Below are 22805 nucleotides of genomic sequence, written 5' to 3'. Positions count from 1 at the left end.
TTCAAAGCTGTTATGCCATTTAATATTATTTTTAAATTCCCAAATTATTTTAATTCCACGTGGGAACTCAAATAAGTCTGGGAGACACATAAGCCACAGTATCAAAAAGGTGCTTTGCGGAGTGTTTTGATCGGATGGTCACACATTTCAGTATTTAGTGAATGCCACGGTCTAACTGTCCCGCTCACCGCACTCCATATGTTTACAGTAAACTCAGAAACAAAACAGGACAAGATTGTTGATGGTCATCAAGTGGATGTGCAGAAAAATGCCTCTGGGATGGTGGGTCTAGTGGTTCGGATGGGCAGTGGGGCTAAACAAGATTGTGATTGTCTGAGGTAAAACTGGCTAAAACAGACATCACTTTCAGGCCTTTGTCAGTGCTCCCTGGATTATTAATAATGAGTTTGTAGTGTGTCACATTGCTTACATTGTTCTGTCAGGTTAGTAAGTTATTCGGAGTCTTAATCATGTAAGGCATTTGTCAGTACGACAAATGAATGCACGTACTTTGGGTAGGTTCCATGTCCACTGTCTCGAGTTGTGGTGTGTGTGTGTGTGTGTGTTGTGTGTGCAACACAAGCCTTTGCAGCATGTGCGTATATGTGTCTGTGTGTGTGTGAGAGAGTCCCTTCAATTAGAATGGACAGCAGCAGCTGAAACTCGCATAGAACAAATGGGGTCACCAGATGCCAAACCCGGCCGCACTGACTGGAAAGCCAGTTCAAGGGTCACCCAGAAAATACTTCCACAGGGTTAAGATTGAAACCAGTAACTGCATCTATTTCCGACTTGTTGTGTGCAGGACGCTTGGAAACAACGTAAACAGCCCCCAAAATATTAAGACAACAGCTTTCACAGTGTGATGTGTACTATAGCATGATCACATGTTAAGTTTTCCATACAACTTCCATACAACATTTCAAATTAGTTATGAATATCCGTGTGTTACATTTGCAAATGTGTACATTCACCTTTTCTTTAAATGTGTGAGTGTGTACTCATGTACATGTTTACATGTTTGCATACTGCAATGTGCCAAAACTTTTTTGTGTGATCATTGCTGGTTACAAAATGATCCTAACCCCATACATATCCCTTTCTGAAAAATACATGACCATCTTGGTTTGAGCCACAATTGATCTAAATGACTTTCATTGTGAATGAGTGACATAATTGTGACGTTTCTTCCCAAAATGATCTGTTCTTCCAGAGCCTTTTTTTAATCCTCTCAGAAGTCAGCATGCAACAGCAACTGATAATTATACCCATAACCCACAATGAACCATGGTGTAACATGAATATAGCAGAGAAGGCAAACCAAGGATTGCTCTGCTTACGCAACAAGCCGTTTCTTTTGAATGCAAATACCCAACCCCTACCAGAATAAAAATCAGCAAGTAAAACTATTACCAACCAGCACGTTAAAGATAACCGATGTTGCAATACGACTCATAAAACCTTTAGGTATCCCCCTGGTCACACGTGGACTCACATTCCCACTCCCAATCAAATTCCTAATCTCTATCCCGATCTTAAAATTCCCCCACGAGTGCAATGCCACACTTTCCTTCCATCGCTTCCAGACAGGCTGTAAATGCAGAGTGGTGGCGGGGGTGGCGGTGCTGGTGGTGGGGGTGAGTGAGTAAGAGGTGGGAAGGGGGTGCCCCCGTTCCTATGGTGAACTGCCTGTTAGGGGACGCGAATCCGGAACAGGCCCTGATTGAGCTGCAGGCGGAACAGCTTGCAGTTGGCGATGCGCAGGGGCGCACAGCCCGTCTTACAGAGGTCGGAGGTCACCATGGCCTTGGTGCGATGCCAGGTTCCCGTGCTACGACGAAACTCCCGCACGTAGTCGTATGTGGTGCCTGCGATACACACACACACACACACACACACAGAGAGAGAGAGAGACAGATTTTCCATTAGGCCTGCTCAACTTGTTCACAATGTATATTTATGGCACAGGAGATTGAGTGACATTTAGCGCCCGCTCTCGTCATCTCCAACACGCTGCAAGCAGAGCAGCGCTGAACTAAACAAACATGGAATATTTGCAGCGGCCAAATGTCAAGAGCAGAGATAAAAATTAAGCTACGCCAAACCCAGGATATTTTAAGTAACTGCAGAGTCGAAAAATCCCCTGATGAAAAAAATGTGTCCCTCCACGCGCTGCCTAAAGGGGTAGGATGACGTTGGATGGTCCTGGTGAGCTACAGCTCAGTCGCGTCTGTTGTGTTGCAACCAGTAAGCAGTATGGCCGATCCTCTTGAGAGGATTGTGTTTGGTTTCGCTGGTGGGTATTTCAGAACATTCCTCTGATTTAAAAAAAACAATCTCATTTAATAACTACCAGACATGCTTCTTTTTTGGTCATTTTTATGTATTTACTATTAGTTTTGATCTATTTTTGCAGGAAACATTAGAACAATAAAGAATTTTGTGGTACTGTTTCCCTTACCACCAAGGCCTCTCTCCCCTCGGATGTTTGACATGATTCCTATAATGCTATTGAGTCGTGTGCACACATACACTCTGGAGGTAAACTGGGACTCCAGTCACACTGGCACTCATGCAGGGATCAACAGACATGTGGGATGTTGATCAGATGTGTAGCCTAGTAAGTACCCTCAACGCATAAATACCCCATATTTTTTAGGGGGGGTCGAGGGTATCCCACGTGGACATCAGGAACCAAAAATGGTGGTGAACTACAGAGCTCTTCTGTGGTAATGGGACACCTAGTCACCCTCGCATGGTGTGATCTTAATCTCAAAGGTGCTTGACTTACCAGTGTCCAGGTCTCCCACCACGTAGATACTGGCCCCGATAGGAACGGCTCCATACACGAAGGAGGAACTGGTCTGGGCACAGAGATTCTGATCGTCCAGATACATCCACCTAGGAAAGGAGATGACAGAGATGAGGGAGTAGTCAACAAACCATTTTCCTAGTAAAGACATCTAGCATGGTAGCAGATTATCAACAAAGGTAGATAATTCATATTGTGGGGGACAAAGAGCCACTGTTGAAAATAGGATTTCAGTCTCCGTGGAAACTGGAGAATTTAACTGCTGTAAAATCTCTTTCAATGCAGTAAATCCCTTAACGTTTTTCCTTAACTAAGGAAACCTTTTTAAGGATTCTGTGCAACACCCTTCAGTAAATCCCTCAGCTAAGGACAAATTAAGTATTAGGTGTCATACTTTTGTGAATCTACACTGGACATAAACACAAGATGATGATGTTCACCTTTTCAGCTCATCGTGGTAGAACTCAGATTTGCAGGTGGTCATCGTACTGGACTCTGGGTTGTCTGCATCGCGACTCCTCACGCCTCCGAAGACGTACAGTTCCTGTGCCACGCCACAGGCTACAGAGCCAAACCTGAGAACACACAAACATGCCACATGCATGTATACACACCCACACACACACACACACACACAATATAAGTACAAATGCATAGATACAGAGTCGTCCATCTCATTTACACAACTACTGAATTTTGACAACACCCATGGATGATAAAAAATGGCCCCATTTTCAAAACAAACAAAGAGAGCAGGGTACATAAGGGTTCCGGTGGTTCTGAGAAGTTATTCTGTACTAAAGGGCACCTCAAAAAACATGGAAAAACATCCGTTAACTCTTCTGGTTTTTCAGTCATCGTTAAAAGTCCTGACAAGTCCCTCGACGATGACCTGAGGAACAGCTTCTCCTCTGCTTGTGCAAACAGTCTATTGTTTTGCAGCTGTTCCATCTTTAATGCTCCATCAGAAGCCACGTCTGAGTGAAGGTCAGCATTCAGGGCCATCTCGGGAGTGTACACTCTCATTCTCCTCCAGCCAGTATGACCAGTGCAGGGCTCCCACCCATCTACATTAACAACATTTCATAACGTTTTCCATGACTTTTCAAGGATCCTTAATCAAATTCCCACGATCTTTGACGAGCTTTAAAAGTACACACAATTGCACAGGTTGGGCCTATTTCTTGAATGCAAATTACACCGAATAACACAATTTTTCATTCTTTTTCTAATAGGCTACTTTGGCTATGTCACTTCAAGTGGAAACTCTTACCATGATGCAGACATTCACATCACGCAACATTATTCATAATGTACACATATCTGAATGGCGTCTTTTTCTTTCTGCAAGGATACCAAGAGGTTGTGCCAGGTGACAGGGGACTATCTGGAGATGTCAGTTTTGTTTTCTCTCTGTGGAAAACTACTCATCTTCAGACACTGGTTCTAATGATGACAATAAGTCTTACTCAGCGCATCACAGAGAGCAACGCAAAACAACAGAACTTCCTTTGTTTCTATTTTACACATTTGCCAACAGTGAAGGCGTGTCGAAACAGAGAGCTTGTTTCGCCATACGCATATTACACACAGAAATAGCTATACTAACTGGGTAATCCCATTGTTACAGACATCACGTTGACAGTGCTTCTCAGAATTGCTCTCAGAATTGTCTCGGAGATGTGCTGATTTCCTAATTTTTTAAGTAAAATGAAACCGAATCCAAAGCCTGAAATAGACAAGCAAGTACGACTTGGACCTAGAATGGCATACTGTTCCTTTAAAGCAGACAGTGTGGAGTGAGTGTACCTTCTCTCTTTGAGGGGGCAGAGAGCAGTCCACTGTTGCATTTTGGGGTCGTAGCACTCTACTGAATCGTACAGCTTGCCGTACGAGCCTCCACCCATGGCATAGATCTTCTTCTTCATGGTGGCGTAGCAGCCAATCTAAACACAAGAGTGTGTATCAGCACACAAGAAATCAGGAGACTGTGGGTGTGAGACCTGACACCACTGGACACTGTGGGAGAAGTGAACTGTGTGTGTGTGTGTGTGTGTGAGAGAGTCTGAGAGACAGAAAAGAGAGACACACCTTTCGAACCATGGTCATATCTGAGAGTGTGGTCCAGGTTTTGAAGTGGGGGTCATACACCTCGCTGGAGAGGAGCTCACAATCCTCACTCTCCCCGCCAAGCACATACACCAACCCATCAAGTTCAACTATACCGAAGTGCTGACGAGCCTGAGGGCACACACACACACACACACACACACACACACACACACACACACATTCAGATATGAGGCGGGGGGTTCAATTTTACCATAGCACATTACTGACACCTGGTGGAAAATGGGCTCACCAACAGAACTCAAAATGTTTGGCATTTATGTCATATCACATCTTCACATATGAACAAACAAACAAATACATAAATCACCAGCCTTATTAAAAGATATTTTCTTACAGTAGTACAGAATGATAATGATAATGATGTCCATAGCTGGCAGCCATGTTGTGAGAGATTTCATAATGTAAAGGATGTACTGCCTCTAGTGGGCAACCACTATAAATGCAAACATTTAAACCACTACACACAAAAAAAAAACATCGAGCCAGCCTGGCTGCACCCATAAAACAGGGCTCATCTCTAAATGTTCATCTAGCATACACATCCCATGCCAAGGCCTGGTACCAGTCTCAGATTATCGTATGTTGTTTCCTGTTTCATAGGGGGTTTGTTGTTTCCTGTGTCATAGGGGGTATGTTGTTTCCTGTTTAGGGGGTATGTTGATACCTGTGTCATAGGGGGTATGTTGTTACCTGTGTCATAGGGGGTATGTTTGTGTGTCATAGGGGGTATGTTGGTACCTTTGTCATAGGGGGTATGTTGGTACCTTTGTCATAGGGGGTATGTTGGTTTGTCATAGGGGGTATGTTGGTACCTGTGTCATAGGGGGTATGTTGGTTTGTCATAGGTGGTATGTTGGTACCTTTGTCATAGGGGGTATGTTGGTACCTTTGTCATAGGGGGTATGTTGGTTTGTCATAGGTGGTATGTTGGTACCTTTGTCATAGGGGGTATGTTGGTACCTTTGTCATAGGGGGTATGTTGGTACCTTTGTCATAGGGGGTATGTTGGTACCTTTGTCATAGGGGGTATGGGGCTCCAACAGTTGAGCTCCGGGTCGTACTTCTCCCCACTGCTCAGCACTGCTTTGTTGTCATCCATCCCACCCACCGCAAACAGGAAGCCCTCTGTTAAGACACACACCACCGGAAGTTACAGAGAGATATACTACACTCCTCAAAGCACTGGGAACAGGAGTGTGGACTGATACGTGATGGATGGAGGGGGGCACAGATGGATATGGGTGAATCATTTCTCAAGCTAATCAATCAAAAATCACTACAAAACTAGGAGAATGCCTTGACTGTTTTCTGGGTGTTGCTTTGTGTTTTTTCCCCCCGTCTTGCCGTGTTTCTAAATTCCAAGTAATTGAGCTTTGACGTACAGATTTTATGATCATCAATATGTGACTGATTAACGCCAGTCTTCTGGGACATAAACTTAACAATATACATCTGCAGACAGCTGTGGGGGAATTTCGATTGGGAATGAACTGAGTTTGAAATTTGAAATGGCTCGTAAGGTCAGAGCTCAAAGTAAGAGGCGGTGATTTTGAGTTTGAGTTTGTGCTCTATGAAGTGGTGGCCTTGTCCTGTTGAGGGAAGGTTCTGGAAGGATTGGCTGTGGCCATAGCTCTGTCTGCAGTAGATTCCCTGCCATCCAGTGGCAACATTTCAACAAGCTGACCTTAGATGTGTACTTTTGTCCCACGTCATTTCTGACCCCATGGGACTCAACTAACTCAATCAACTTGCATTGGTAACCCGCGAGGGTCACAACGAATTAAACAAACACCACTGTGTCTCAAATTACCTCACAAATGCCAAAAAGTGACAGAAAAAAAAAGCCTGGCAAAGCTATTTGTTTTTAAAGACTCAGAGTTAAGTGTGTAACACAGTGCTTTATCGGTGTGATTAGATTGACAGGTGCTTTCGGAGTGAACACTGCACTCTCTTCCCATGGAGAACTTCTTTGTGGGTCTACACGCCAAAATTATTTTAATGTTCTCCCTTTCTTATTATTGTCTTTTTAGCAGCAGGGGCATCACAACAAATGTTTCAGCATAAAGCCTTCCTTAGGTGAAGAACAAATTTTTCAGCATATAGCCCTCCTCAAGTGAAGAGCAAATGTTTCAGCATATAGCCCTCCTCAAGTGAAGAGCAAATGTTTCAGCATATAGCCTTCCTCAAGTGAAGAGCAAATGTTTCAGCATATAGCCTTCCTCAAGTGAAGAGCAAATGTTTCAGCATATAGCCTTCCTCAGGTGAAGAGCAAAGGTTTCAGGATATAGCCTTCCTTAGGTGAAGAACAAATGCCTTTTCAAGCCCGTCACTCAGAGCTGTAGCACAAGGCCTTCTGAGAGAGTACTGTCTGACTAAAGGCTTTTACACACTAGCCAAAAATGCCCATTCACCCTTAATTCGATTTAAAGTGATGGGAGAAGTAATTAAATAATTTACACTGCACTAATTTGCTTAAAGCAACAGTTTGCAAACACAACATTTTCAGGTATGCTTTTATAGGCATCTGGCTTTGATCATTTTCAGATTAATTTTGACACTAAATGGAAGTGTGAAGGATTAAACTCAGGGGAAACATAAGAAAAAGCATGTTTTTAGCCTTTTCGGTTGTTAGCTTACTAGTTTAAGACCAAAAATCCTTTCTGTTGCTTTAACATACCGACCAACAACACCCAATAGCTATGAGTTCACTGGCAACTGTTAGGGTAGCTTTAGGTGCCAATGCGGGCACAGACACTGGCACTGACCTGCTGCCACCACCCCGTGCCCAACGCGGCCTACACTCATGGGCTCCAGATCGATCCACACCTGCCGATTCGGGTCGTACAGGGGGCACATGCAGCGTACCACCGGCAGAGGCCTCCGCGTTCTGTCAACAGGAAACAGGAAGCAGGAGTTACACCAACGCCTGTCCCACAGCAGTGACTCACACTGGAGCACACATATGCACACGCACGCACGCACACACAGGCACGCACGCACACACACACACACGCACACACACACACACACGTAGAAATGCACACAGATATTTACTCATCTATTGTATAACAAAGTACATATGCACACAGAGCCAAGTACACACACAAAACCTTGGCGTGCGTCACCTGATGCCTTTGATCATCTCCCTTTTGAAATGCTATTGTTCAAACCAACAAGTCTCTCTGTGTTCTCCCAAATCCCACTGTGTGGGGGGCGTTTGCCACATGGTCTTCACTGCACATGTCATGTCCTCTGGGTTGGGGAAGCAAGCTCATCATAGGAGGAGCTCCATAGTTGTGTAACTGCCCTGTTGCGCAATGTGTTTACATTATATGCATCTTATTTGTACCTCACAGGCTTATTAGAGGATTTGTTAGGATTTTTTTGTTTTTTTCTTTCAGCTGATTATACAAATGTATAAACAACAGGTGAAACAAAGAATCAAGGAGTGCAGCGAGCAGAGATATATATCTAAATGACCATTTAATTGTTCCTCCTTGTTCAGAATTACGGTCGCTACAGAAAGAAGAAAAAGAAGAAGAACAACAGAAAGAATCTTCAGTTTCAGTCAGTTTGAGTTTTAGACTCTCTGGGGACATTCCCTTTTAGGGATGCTCATTCCTTTTGAGGGATGCATGCCACAGCATGTGACTCTGAATGTCATCACTGGTGTGAGTTACAGTTATTCAGTAACATAACAATCTTGACACAATAAGGCCTTTATGAGACTCCATAAATTACCCAAGTTGAACTTCTGACAATAGCTTTCACTCCAAACTTGTGTGTGTGTGTGAGAGAGAGAGACACAAAGAGAGAGAAAGAGAGAGCGAGCAGTTTTTACAGCTTTGTGTGTGTGTTGCGCCCTCTTGTGTACTCACGCCCTGTCCTCTCCTCCTACAGTGACGATGCACTCGGAGTAGCCCCGCGGCTTGAAGGCAGCGAGCATCGCCTCCCCCTGCTGGTTATTCCCCGCCAGTGCGTTGCTGCAGCACTCCCCAATCACCTCCCTCATCAGGGGGTCGGCCAGCATCTGCTCACGCAGGTACCCCGCATCCAACCCCTGCACCCACACCGACGACATCACTTCCTTCATGTGGACCTACAAGAAAGAGGGGGAGGGGTGGGGAACACAATCAGAAAAGAATAGCCAGCTGGTCATGGAGTTCTTTATGATCAAGATCTTTATGATCCCTTATGTTCGCTTCTGATTCACATATGTGCCGTTTTGAGGTTTCACTGACATCCTTGAGGACCTGTCCCCTGACTCTGACTTCTGATTGGTGCACAACTGAAGGCTCAGTGAGAAACTTCAAATGTGAACATCTTTGTAAAGCACACACACACACACACACACACACACACACACACACACACACACACACACACACACACACACAAACACAAAAAAATGTAAATGATAACTTAACCACTCAAATCTCATTGCATCATGGCACGCAACCAATCACTAAAAGGTCTGAAAGGCGGTACATCCATCATTTAACATACCCTGAGTGTGCATATCAGCTTATCTAAAGAATCAGGGCCAAAGGTGAGTCTGCAGATTTACGGGAATGTGCAGATGAGGGTGAGAGAGCCTTAGGGGGCACGCCCAGGATTGTGAAGTTACTAGAGAGATACATAGGTCATATAACCTGAAGAAGAGCTTCTGCACAGTAAACTGCTGGGGTATTAGAGAGTCCATCATAACCTCACTTGTCTGACTGGTGGGGTTGGCCTTAATTGAAGCCAGGGTAAATATTTAACATCAGATGAAAGGAGTGTGTGTGTGTGTGTGTGTGTGTGTGTGTGTGTGTGTGTGTGTGTGAGAGTAAGGGGGGGGGGGGGGTGCTTTGCCACACCAGATTATGGTAACTCCACAGGTCACAGGTGCGCTGCTCATACAGTGAAATACTCGAGGGCTAAGTGCTGGTCTCAGGTGTCATGTGTCTGAAGAACAGCTGTGAGCCAGCCTCTGTGTAAATGGCAGACTTTGCCCCAGGCGGGGATCAAGCCCACAGTCTTGGCATTTAGAGCACCGCCATGCCTTTTTCAGGTGTACTGCATCACTAACCCTGACTGGCTCAGTTTAAATAGGCAACACCTACACAAAGTAACCAAACCACTGCATCATTTTCTTCTCAAAAGAAGTGAAACAACCACAGCCACTGCATAATCCCCCTTCAATGGTGTGATATGAAACTTCACCACTAAGCAGAACGTTCGTCCTTTTGTGACATCTGGTGCACTTGAGACAGAGAACCCACACTGGTAACGTTGACATGAGCCACATTAAAGGATTAAGAAATGGTCTGAGGGGTTTCAGTTTTAGTAGACACTTTCCCCTCCCTGTGAAGCCTATTAGGTATGTTTTCTGTTCACTCTCGCTGTTCGTTGTTGTCTGTCGGCATCATAGGTATTTTAGGAAATAAGGTTTCAAATGAGAAGGCAGTACTGAGTCTGTAGCCCAGGGCTCGCAAAATCGCTAGACCGGCATCACAGGACAATCAAGTTTTCCCATCTGGCTACCAAAATGGAACAGCAATCACAAACGATCCCCTAAGTGACAACTCAGTCTTTTATTCGCCTTTCCTGCTCTTTTGACTTGCTATTTGGAGGAAAAACTTTGACCACTGAACACATGAGTTATTGATCATGATGATTTGTCACTAGGAAGTGTATACGTTAATCGGAAAGGTACTAGTCGGTTTGTGTTTGATACCAGAGCCCTCTGTTACATTGACATTCCACGCAAAATAGTGCAGCAGAAAAGCTGAGATCAATACTGTTCTGCGCACAAAAAGGACAAATGTGTTCCTCTTATAACATTGCATTTACACCAGAATATGATATGAAGGTTAAAGGCAGCAGTTCACGAAAGAGATGATGGAAAGGCAACCAGAGTTAGGAGCAGAAGAGAAAAAGAAATGGGCCTATACTTGAACGTGTTAACTCTTAAAATACTGGAACATTAGACCACACAATGCATGCATACCAGACAATAACTAGCTAATTACTACTAATTTTAACTAGCTAATATTAGAAAGCTAAAGATCTTATAGGATAGATTTACACATTTACACTCTCTTGACAGACTCTCCTCTCTCTCTTGTTTAGTAGTAGCCTGTCAGGTTTACCTATCACTTCAAATAGGTGTATGAATATTTTTGTATGTGATGGACAAGGATTACGCTCATGGGATATGAATGACATTATTCAAACAGGCTGCTAGAGAATCTGTTACATCGTAAAATAAGGCGGGTTAACTCTGCCATGAACATCCCAGAAAATAGGTGTGGTACCTAATTGGCCGGAGGGATCAACCAAACAAAAGAAAGGTGGGAGTAACCGGATAACTTTTTTAAGAAGGCAAACCCACGACTCATATAGTCAGATTTGTCCTTGGAGCATCTACTATTGATACCAAGAGTTATCTTAGGAGTTCTTCTTCTGCACGATCAACGCATCCAAGTCTCGGACTTCTGATTGAGAAGCCGTGAGGAAGTTGTGACTGTGGTAAGGAATAATGTATAGTTTGCTGGTCAGTATAGGAAAATAAATCCCGACAGGATGAACAGGCGCTCTTACCCGTCTGTCCTGCAGGTCATGGGCCAGCCAGCGCACCACAGCCTCCAGCACATGCTTCTCGTTGCCCACGTTGAGCTTCTCCATAGACAGCAGCTCACACAGGCGATCTGGGGGCAGCTCGCTAAACTCCTCGCTGGCCGCCACGTCGCGGAAGTGGGTCTGCAGGTACTCTGTGGCCACATGGTGCACATGGTGCAGGCAGTAGTGCAGCGCAAACAGGCGGATGCCCACGCAATTCTCCGCCGCAATGCAGCTCTCCAGGAACTGGCAGCACAGCGCCTTGAGGTCGGTCAGCAGCAGGAGGTCGGCCGCCTGCACCATGTCCTGGATGGTCTCCTCGCTCAGAGAGACCTATGGGGGGAGACAGGCACAACAAGGGAGAAGGACACAAGGGACATAGACTTTTAGCACCAAGTGAAAAAAAGACCAACATAAAACGGCATTTAAATTGTCAACTAAGTGCCATTTTAGACCGGACATCACTCCCCAACCTTATGGCATGTTGTGAAACAGCAAAGAACAACACAAAATAATTTTGCTTAAGAAACACCTAATATTCATTACAAGCAGGGGCCTACTCCTACTGGCTGTAAAACAGGGACTAGGACAAGGAATAACATGTCTTAACAAGCCCTGACACACACATACCTCCCCAGTGAAAATGTAATCCAGAATCTGCTTCATGATGGGGCTAGACACTCCCTGAAGATCAATCCTGTACACTGAGCCATCTTCTTTAGGTGGATTGTAGTTCAGCTTGGTCCTACACACAGAACGAAGGGGTCAGCATACCAGGGGCAATGCATCACAACATTTCTAGTCACGCTGGATTTAAACATGTTCTCTACATTTCAACTGGTGGTGCTGTATTAGTACATTGTGGATGGTGTAAACAAGAGTACATTTTACATACAATGTGTATGGCAACAATGGAACAGTGAGAATTTGCATAGGACAGCTTATAATTTGCATATAGACGTAACAGCCGACGGCAACTACAGATGGCCACACCTTCATCATAACCATGTGATAGTTGCCAGCCAGGTGATGGCATCACTAAAGACATTCAATGAATCACTGGCTGAATTAGACAGAATGACAACTCACTGCAATCACACACATACAAAGTCACACGCCCTTTATTCTACAACATACCTTATGTATGGACTGGCGGCTGCGAGTATGTTTTTCTGAACAGGAATTTCTTCGTCGTCGATTACCAAAACTGCGTCTTGAAAACACTGCTCTAACTGAAAGGAACGCAGGGCCGTCATAATCTTCCGGGCATGTTGTGGGTCTGATACCACCGAACCGACACGCTTTGATTCGGAAGTACTTGACATTTTGCAGTTCAATATGTCAGTGTAAAGTTAGCTGACAGTAATACAAACGTCCTTGTTAACTATAAAAGTTTAAGTTACAGAACACACAGCTCTACACATGTGGTCCCCTCCTGCACAAAGTAAAAGCTAATATACTAAACCGTTGGAAAAAATGTTACTATGTTACTTACTGAACAGTGAGCTAGATAGCAAGCTATAATAATGTGCTAGCGACAGCTACCTAAAGCTAGACAGTTCACGTTAACTGTCTTCTTGCCATACACCACAGTAAGTAGCTATAGAGTACCAGGCCAACGCATCGTGCACTGCAACAACATTACAAGTAAGCTAACTGATTGGTCCAAATCAAATTGGTACACATCAAATGGCTTTCATCGTCCCAAACCAGGATCGACAGAGGTGTCCCGCACCTACGGATGGTGACACAAGCCCTTTTAGGAGTGTTGTCAGGAGAGCAGCGAAAGCATGACAACTCTGTCTGACTGCTTGTTAAGGATCAGTCTTGCGCAAAGGCAACGCAGACTCACCATATTTCTGCAAGAGCCCCTTGCCACGCAGTTTGGTTGCCTCTGTAAGTAGACGATGGGTTGACTCAAAAACGATCCGCATACGGATGTAATTCTAGAATGTTGATTGGTTAAGATGAGTTACCAGGCAGGAACGGAAAACACCATTTATTTGATTGGCTAATACCAGGACCTCTACTTTTCCCGCTGAGCTGCAACGTCGTTTGCCTGACATTTAATGTGGTGTCACGTTTAACGTTGCTGTTCAACATTAATAGCAACTGAATTACACGTGTGTTAGGTGTAATCTGTAGCGTTAAATAACATAAACTGAGAGTGATTGATAAAGGATATATGTTACACATCACAAACACACATAATCGATGGGTTTTTTGTGTGAAAGTTATTTAATTGGTTAGCTAAAATTACAGTATCTTACATAGGCTGACATGGCTACGATAGCTAACTAGATAGCTACTGTACTGTGTTTGGTTAGCTCAAGCTAGCACTCTTACAAACACACATACATACACAATCGATAGGTTTTTGTAAAAAATAGTTCATTGGTTAGCTTAAATGACAGTAATTTATGCAAGCTGACTAAGTTTGGAAGACTTGAAAACTTCAAGACCTGAAGACAAAAGATCCTTTTTGAAGACAAAAGCCTCTGTTGAAGTTACCTAAACTTCATCAGCAGATTACACATCCCCATCCAGCTAAGGTAAGTTGATTTACTTGCATTACAAATAACCTCAGGTAATGTTACAAGTCGCCAACAGCGAGCCTTCCCTTTAGTAGTGCTATATGCTTAGTTACCATGCTATTAAATAGAGGACCTTCACTTTTAATTTCGTGACATTTTTCTTACAAGTAATGTTAGCCCACAGTAGCATAGCCTGCTGTCAAACGCTTCTGGTCAGTGCGCATTTGGCACGAATCAGTCACGTTAAATGCAGCGATCAGGGATTTAAATCTCCCGGTGCTATTGCAATAGTTTCGATGTTTTTGCTCTTTTTCACGATGTGTTAATGACATTGTACATTGTAGCATAGCCTGCTGTCAAACAGTTGTGGGCAGTGACTGAGGGAAAATAAAGCGCTAGGTTGCGCTGCGCGCCAAAACTTTATGGATGACATTTAGCACGTTAAATGCAGCGATCAGGGATTTAAATCTCATGTTTTTATGTACATGTACATTTACAGACTTTCTATGTGTTCATCAAACTAATGCTGTCATGTTCTCTCTCCCTCTTCTCGTTTGTGACAGTGTGCTACGTTGTGTTTTGTGTGTTTGTGAAGTGTAAGTGACATATTGTGTTATATTTAGACATCCTTGAGAGATGGAGAGTTTTGCACGTCTGGACGCTATATTTTATTACCTTGCAAATGGTTCCCACCAACTAGGAAGTAGTAGGATACAGATGTCTTCTGTCGGTAGAGCAGCAAAGCAGTATGTGTTAGATATGGGTATGTTGTACTATGTTAATTCAGGTAAGAGACGTCTGGTTGTACGTACCCCTGAGGAGAGGGACAGGGTACTGTATGAGTGCCATGACAGTGCAGCCACTGGAGAGCACCCTGGTGTACAGAAGACTGCACAGAAGGCAGTGCAGCATTTTTATTGGCTGACTTTGAAAAAGGATGTAGAGGATTGGGTTGGTTCCTGTGAGCCATGTCAGAGGCATGACAGAATTAAGACTGTAGCACCTACTCTACACCCTATTAAGGTCCAGGGTCCCGGGCAGGTCATGGGAGTTGATTTAATTGGGCCGCTCAAAACGACATCCAAGGGTTACATCCATATCATAAGTTTTACTGATTTGTTCTCCAAGTGGGTCATGGCTAGGCCTCTGAGAGGCAAGAACGGTCCAGGGGTAGGACTTATGGTGACACAAACTGTTTTGGCACAGGGTGGTGTCAAAAAGATTATCACTGATATGGGAAGAGAGTTTGTTAATGACTGTAACAAAGCTCTTTTTAAAACCTTTGGGATAGAGCATGCTGTAACTTCAGCCTACCACCCGCAGAGCAATGGGCAAGATGAGCGCTCAAACCAGAACATTAAGCGCCATCTTGCAAAGTACTGTAATGAGGAGCAGAATGACTGGGACGTCTATCTGCAACACGCTGTTTATTCGATAAACACCTCGAAGCAGCGTTCCACAAAGGTGAGCCCATATTTTGCAATTTATCGGGTTCATCACGGCAGCAGCGCCGATCCAAAGGTAGATGACTTTGAGATCGCGAACAGTGAAGAGACGCTGCAGAGGAACGTTGGGCTGGACCGTTTAAGGTGGAGTCCATGACAGCCAAAAGAGTGTCCAGATTGGTTGACAGGTTGAATGTTCGCCATTTGAAGCCATATGTTCGTCGAACAGACACGCCCAAAGATGTCGGCATCGCTTCTGATGTCCAGGAATTGAGTGTATTGTGCGACATCTCGATGGAAGCTGTAGGTGCTGAATGTAGGTATTTCTTCATTTATACATCTCCACATATGTACTGTCATGTCAAGTTCAATGTAGAGTGTTGAATGTGTTTTATGTTCCTTTTTCCTAAAAGGTGCAGATGTTGATCACACATTGGAAGTTGTCGTGCCACGTTTCGCGACTTAGACAGTCTGGCAGGCCCAGAGTTCAACTGGCTGACCGATGATGTAAGTAAAACTTAGAAATACATTTTTATTTTACTTTTTTCCTATCATGTTGTCATCAAATTTCTTTTTCTTTCTTGTAGATTGTGAATACGTGCGTTGCAGTGATTGCTGCAGATCACAAACAACGTTCCACTGTAAGTAGTTTCTATTTTCTCTCTAGTCTGACAACTTACCAGTATCTGTTATTGTTTTGTAGAAGTTTACTCTGGGTTTTTTTGTTTTCACAGGACAAAGCCGTGTTCCACGCCCTTACCACAGACGCATACACGTTGTGGTGTCGTGACTGGACAGCACATAGTTGTGTTACGGAAAGAACTTTAAGCTGTATCAATGGCATTAAGCCAGATGGCGTGGTGCTACTGCCCCGTCTCGTTGGTCTGCGTTGAAATAAAGCTTTACAGGTTTGGTCAGCGGACACCTGGGGTTAAATGCGTTGTACTGTAGCTTTATAGGTTCGGTCAGCGGACACCTGGGGTTAAATGCGTTGTACTGTAGCTTTACAGGTTCGGTTAGATAAGGTAAAGTTGTGCCCTGCTGCTGGCGTTCCCTAGTCAATGCCAGTCACTTGGAGTTAGACATGCCTTGCTTCTGTCACCGGTCACATGGGTTAGACTTTGTCTTACAGGTGTGGTTAGCGCACACCTGGGGTTAGAAAGATGTGCCTTGTTTTTACTGTCTTACAGGTGTGGTCAGCGAGCAGTGCGTGCGTTGCGCTTGTAGGAAGTCCTTTACGGTTCCCAAGTGCGGCGTGCTATCTGTCAGCGCACACCTGGGGTTAGACGTGCGTCACAGGTTGTATTTACTGTTTTTTGTAAGTAACAGGTAAGTTTGGTTCTCTCTCCATTTTCCCCTTTAAATGTATGTTATATGTATACCATGTTCTATGTATGTCCCTGTGAAGTTTGTATGTCTGTCACATATGTCTGTTATACACATTTGTTATTTAAAAGTATCTAAGCATCCTTTTCTTTTTCATTAACCTTGTGTGGAGGCTATCCTATAAGCCTCAGTGTGGACGGCGTGTGTTCCCCGCCATCCACACCTTTCCCTAATTGAGTAATCACACCTGTAGATATACCCAATTTCCTGTGACGAGCCACACCCAGTGCAATACTCGCCCAAGTGGCTAAAATAAGTAACATTAAAATAAACCTAACTAAAAGGTGGATAGAAATGGCTCCTACACCTTGTCTTGTCTTGTCCTGTCTCACTAACACCCCACCCATAACCTGTACCTTGACGTGGTGAGTGGGCTTTCAACTAAACAGGTCTTGTTTTGAATGGTGTTAGTAATCATGTTTTTAAAACAAGTATATGCTTTGCAGTATATTTCCACAGGTCTACTGAATGGAACACATCAAGACTCAATTAATTTAGACTGACCACAGCATACAAGACACTGCACCTGAAGACAGTCACCTATCTCCCTGCAATCACCCGACACTGAATGTCTTGCATCAAATAAAAAAAAAAACATACACTGTCATAGTTTTTTCAATGTTTGCTATTGAATTGTATTTAAATTCGTTCAGATGTTGTTTATCATGTGTGTGCATATACATCTGCACCCTAGTGTAATTACTGCACTTGGTTTGGAAAATGTATTTATTGCTAGCTCTACTGATGGCTGTAATGTGTAAGTACTCAGCTGTCAGTCAAAGTTCAGAGCAGTTATGTGACACTGTCAAGATTATGTCACTAAATAAATAGATTGGTTTCAAAGACGTTAATTGGGAACCTTTTTTAGAACCTAGTTTCTATCACCAATGTTTTCTATACCTCTGTAAAACTGTTGACTGGTTGTAACTAACATTACAAACAAATTGCGAGGAAGGTTGCTCTTTTCTTCGCAAACATATTTGTTGTTTGCCATTCTCGGAAACTGATTTCAATAACCTGTAGTATGCATAGGAGTTCAGGGGGCTTAGCATTTCTAGGTTGCTGCATTGATATGCTATATTGTCTTGGATATATTTTGCATTTGTGCATAGTGTTACATACAGTTAGTGTAGCAACTTCGTGACATGAGGAGTAGACGTTCAAGGTAAGAGACGTGTTTATTAATGAATTAAACCCGATGCGACCAAGATAGGATGTCAACAGGTTGACTACCAGGCTAAGCTAACGCATCGTTTAGCTACGTTAGCTTGCTGCTATGTATTTTCCACGGTTGAAAAGTTCGGTGAACAAGTCGGTTGTTTGTTTAGCCGTATGACTTCGTAAAAATTCGGTTAACAAAACAGTTGAGTATTAAAACTTATAACTTCACATAATTAAAATAAAAAAATAAAACGATCGTTTAAAAGTCAGGCAAACGACGTTGTAGCTCAGCGAAAAAATAGAGGTCCTGCTAATAGCCAGTTCCTGCCTGGTAACTCATCTTAACCAATCAACATTCTAGAATTACATCCGTATGCGGATCGTTTTTGAGTCAACCCATCGTCTACTTACAGCCTCTATTGCGTAGTTGAAAAAGACAAAACAACAAAACAGCACGCGCCTACCTTTTAGCCTACCTAATGCCAATTTACCTCTTAATTCTCATTTCAAGATGAGCAAAATTTGTTTTCAAGTAATTATATCAATAGGAAATCCTAAATGAAATTTGTTCCAATACACCAAACAGAATGTTCAAACCTGTCATAATCTGTCAGTGGCCTAAGGATAATATTTTTGACAAGAAAAATTATAAAATACGTTTCGAAGAAATTGCCACACACGGTGATACTGATATGCAGTAATTCAGAGTGTGTCTCAATTCTCCTACTTAATGAAATTGTTAGTGTATAGGGAGACCGATATGGTGTTGTAGAGTTAGTTATATGATCAAAAATAAATAGTTTATTTAATAGGTTTTTATTCAGTTGTAAGGGCTCTCGGGCTCTAGTTGTTCAATATAAAACCACAAACACGAACTGCAGCACAATGTTTTGTTTTTGTTTTGTTGTCAATGTCAAATAACTGGTGGTTGTACAAGCCTAATCAGGCAATGCCTCCCAGAAATTCTGGCCTTTTTTGAGGTACAAAATATTGCTTAGTGATAGTAGAGTTACATTTTTATACAGCATATACTGACAAACCAGTCACACAAAAGCATCTCTCAGAATCAGAATTGTATTTATTGCCAAGTAGGTTTACACCTACCTGGAATTTGCTCTGGTGTATAGGTGCATACAGTGGACATAAAACATACAAACACAATAAGTACTACACATAACATACTACACATGCCCTAAAATGGAGCATGATGGTTGCTGCAGCAATATCTCGTATGGTCAGGGCTGCAGTAAAGTGGCCTTACGTACTAACTTATTACTTACTTACTTTCTCACACGCGCGCACACACACACACACACACACACACACACACACACACACATACACACATACACACATGCACACACACACACACATGAACACACACACTTGATTGTTAATAAGCTAGGCTATTAATGTGATATGATTTCATACAAGCCCGTATTTTGAACGTTTCTTAATGAGAGTCAAGTTGATGTAACAATAAAGCATGGTGTTGAATATTCCAAGCCTGCTGTTTAGCCTATTTTTTACTTTAACTGTGGTGGGGGTGGGGTCAGCCTCTATTCTTCTGGGCCAGCTCACTACACTGGTGTAAGAAGTGGGATAGGCGCCCCTCGGGGCCTACCACGGACTTCCACAATGCTGCTGCCTGCAGGAGGGACCACTGACTGCAGAACCCGGGATTGCCTCCGTGAGGAAGTGCCTGCTGTCCGCCACTGGTGCATCACCGATGCAGCCAGCCAGAGGGGGCTACTGACAGCCCGGAGGTCTCCTGTGTCATTGCCCCTGGCCAGAGGGCCCGTGGCCTTGCCATGACAGCCTGGGGGTATTCTGCATTGTTGCTGACAGTGGGAGGCTCCACGTTCCTGCTGCTGCATGAAGCTCCTCCGCGCCGCTGCGGTCATGAGGAGGGCCGCTACCCTGCCATCATCTCCTCCTCAACACCTCTGGATCTTTGGCGGACTGTTTTCCTGCATTCCACCATTTTACTGCGGGGGTCCTGGGGACAACTGTGTCTGATTGTTGCTATATCGCTCCAGAGACTTGTGTTGTGTTTGCTGGGGACAGCTAATCACTTAGGAGGGGGTTATGTAGTGTGCCACATGCCCCGCAATACAGGACGTGGAGGTGGAGTAGCAACAATTTCCCATGCCAACTTAAGTATTTCCCCTAGACCTGAATTTAAATTCAAATCAGTTCTCGTACAAATCAGTTCTTGTACTTTATCTTATACAGCCAAACTGGAAAACCACCCAGTCAGTCACTCTTGTGACACTATATAGACCACCTGGCCTCTACACTGAATTTTTATCCGAGTTATCTGACTTCCTACCCACCTTGGTTATAAATCCTCATAGTTGGAGATTTTAATATCAGTGGAAATAATAGCCTTACAAATGCATTCCAATCACTAATAGATTGTATTGGATTTCCCCAACATGTAAACACACACACTGTATACCCACTAAGCTGTTCTACAATACTTGAATGTGTACATTTACCACATTTACCACATGCTCATCCTGATACGTGTATGATTTTGTCTGCCATGTTCCTGTTGTTTCCCCTCCCCTTCTCACCCCTCCCTTTCTGCCACAAGCCCCCCTCCTCCCCCGTCCTTTTCTAGCTCTACCTGACCGCCTTCTTTGCTTCTTTAACTTTATCAGGTTTCTTCCTGATTAACAGGGAGTTTTTCCTTGCCCCTGTCGCCATCCTGCTTGCTTTAAGGAGGTTCAGGCCCTGGGCTCTGTTAAGCACCTTGAGACAATTGTATTGTTTTGCCGCTATATAAATAAAATTGAATTGAATTGATTTGTTATCGGTCTGGATTTATGTGATTATGCCTTCCCTTTTATTAGTGATTACATTACTATTTTGTCTGTGTTTTTGATGTTTATTGCCTTAGTTAGCCCCACTTATGTTGGTGTGATCCGGTGTGCTATGTTTTCATAAGGTCTTCTGTGATCCTTGGAATACTGGACCCTGCCATTTAACCAGAGATCTGTTTGTGCTCTTCTGGGCCAGCTCACGATAATACCTTGATTTGTTTGTTGTGGAATAATTTAAATGAATGGCTAAATCTTTTAGACTAACTTCCTGCGTAAACCTTATGTATAAACAAATAAATATAATATATATAAAAAGAACTGATAACATTGGATGCACATCACACCTCTGAATCTATACAGTAGAGACATCACTGTTTACAAGTAACGTGATCATACAAACATCCTGTTTAGTGGCTATCAATGCTAGTTATCAAAGCTCGTTTTCCCCTTCATGTATTTTAAAAATACTTTTTATAATGATTAAAACAATCCATAGTTGAATAGCTACATAGATCAATATTATACTGAAATAATTGATATACAAAAATCTAAATTATTGACATAAGACAGTTAAACTGTAAAAGCACCCTGAGTAATTTAAGATGCAATTACCATTTAAAAACGGCACATTTTCATGGAGAAACTGCATAAATTCACATCTGTCAATACTTGGTCCAAGAGACCTGCATAGACTCGACCAAGATTCGGCATTAACCGTTTCCTACTTAATCTGCACAGCGAATACACATAAAAATGAAGCAATAACAGAACATAACAGTTGTTTTTGTCCACAATGGTGGCATTTAGAAATGAATAGATATATTATATAGATATTAAATGTATATGTACATATAGAGATGTTATATTTTATAGCCTAAGCCTATAATTAACTCCCTTGCACATATTGGTCAAACTACTGTGAATTTAGGGCTTTGCTCTTTATGAATCATCGCCCATGAATGGTAAAAAAAAAAACACTCAAACTCCGGGAAAGATGCAGAGTTTATTCACCGAAACCGCCTAACTGGTAATGTAAGCACAGGCCAGCTGTGTGCACTTGTAAAGTTGTTATAATCCCCCTCTGTCTTCTAAACAGGAAAATACATAATATAAAGCATCATGTACGTATCTACAAATAATGTAGTTTACCCTAACGTCCCACCAAATCCCCCTTTTATGGAAATAACTGCTCTTGGACAGCATTGTTGATAAAACTTTTAAAACTGTTGAATTTTTACTGCACGCGCGGAGGCGGTAGACAATATGGGGCCATTGAACACACGTCTGCACCGGTTGGTTTCTTCCCAAATGACTGCGGAAAGACAAAAGACAACAGAGATAAAGTCAGTATTACAGAAACCCGAGAAAAATGTTCAAAGCTTAATTATAGCCTAAATTCACTATATAGAATTTAAAAAAAAGCTGCGCTGTGACGGATGGGACACTGACAACTTGAATAGAGTGAAATTGTTTAAGTTATTTTCCCTTCGCATACTTTGTTTTCTTTTTAAGTAACCCACAGCATCTTCCAGTGAGAGCTCTGTCGTGTTTGCTTGTTCTCTCTGTGCGAGCAACTTTCAGCGTCAAGGGTGGACGTGATATTTCAAACATCAGATCAGTGCGTTTATGTATTGGGTGCCCGGAAATTTTTCCAAATAAACACAGCTTGATTCAACTTGGGTGGGCAGACTTATCAACAGACTAATTCTATAAACAAATGAGGGAATAACCCTGCACACCATTGGCTGGTACGCTAGGGACACGCGGGTAGAGAGCCGGGGCTTTCGGCAATGAAATTTTAATTAATGTGGGTGGGCTGGGAACACGGCGAGTGTTTATCATAGACAATTTATTTTCCAGAGCTATGTCAACATAAAACAGCAAACGTACAACAATTATTGAA

General features: G+C 43.0%; 1 protein-coding gene across 1 annotated transcript; it reads right to left on the bottom strand.

The window, feature by feature from the left end:
- gan (gigaxonin) lies at positions 1–13370 on the bottom strand. The gene is made up of 11 exons (XM_031565118.2): positions 12686–13370; positions 12179–12293; positions 11531–11881; positions 8824–9044; positions 7711–7832; positions 5958–6070; positions 4904–5053; positions 4622–4758; positions 3253–3387; positions 2792–2901; positions 1–1868 (listed from the first exon to the last, which is right to left on the bottom strand). The coding sequence occupies exons 1-11, from the start codon at positions 12871–12873 to the stop codon at positions 1693–1695; spliced, it is 1818 nt and encodes a 605-aa protein (XP_031420978.1). The 5' UTR covers positions 12874–13370; the 3' UTR covers positions 1–1692.
- Positions 13371–22805: the final 9435 nt, after the last annotated feature.

Source organism: Clupea harengus, chromosome 3 (assembly GCF_900700415.2).
Source record: "Clupea harengus chromosome 3, Ch_v2.0.2, whole genome shotgun sequence".
In the NCBI taxonomy this organism is placed as follows: domain Eukaryota; kingdom Metazoa; phylum Chordata; class Actinopteri; order Clupeiformes; family Clupeidae; genus Clupea; species Clupea harengus.
This window is presented reverse-complemented; position numbering and strand designations above follow the sequence as displayed.

Coding starts and splice junctions, on each gene's coding strand:
- gan (XM_031565118.2), bottom strand. CDS start 12,873: ATGTCAAGTACTTCCGAATCAAAGCGTGTCGGTTCGGTGGTATCAGAC. Junction 4,759..4,903: donor ATATGACCATGGTTCGAAAG/GTGTGTCTCTCT, acceptor TCTTGTGTTTAG/ATTGGCTGCTACGCCACCAT. Junction 2,902..3,252: donor TACCACGATGAGCTGAAAAG/GTGAACATCATC, acceptor CTCCTTTCCTAG/GTGGATGTATCTGGACGATC.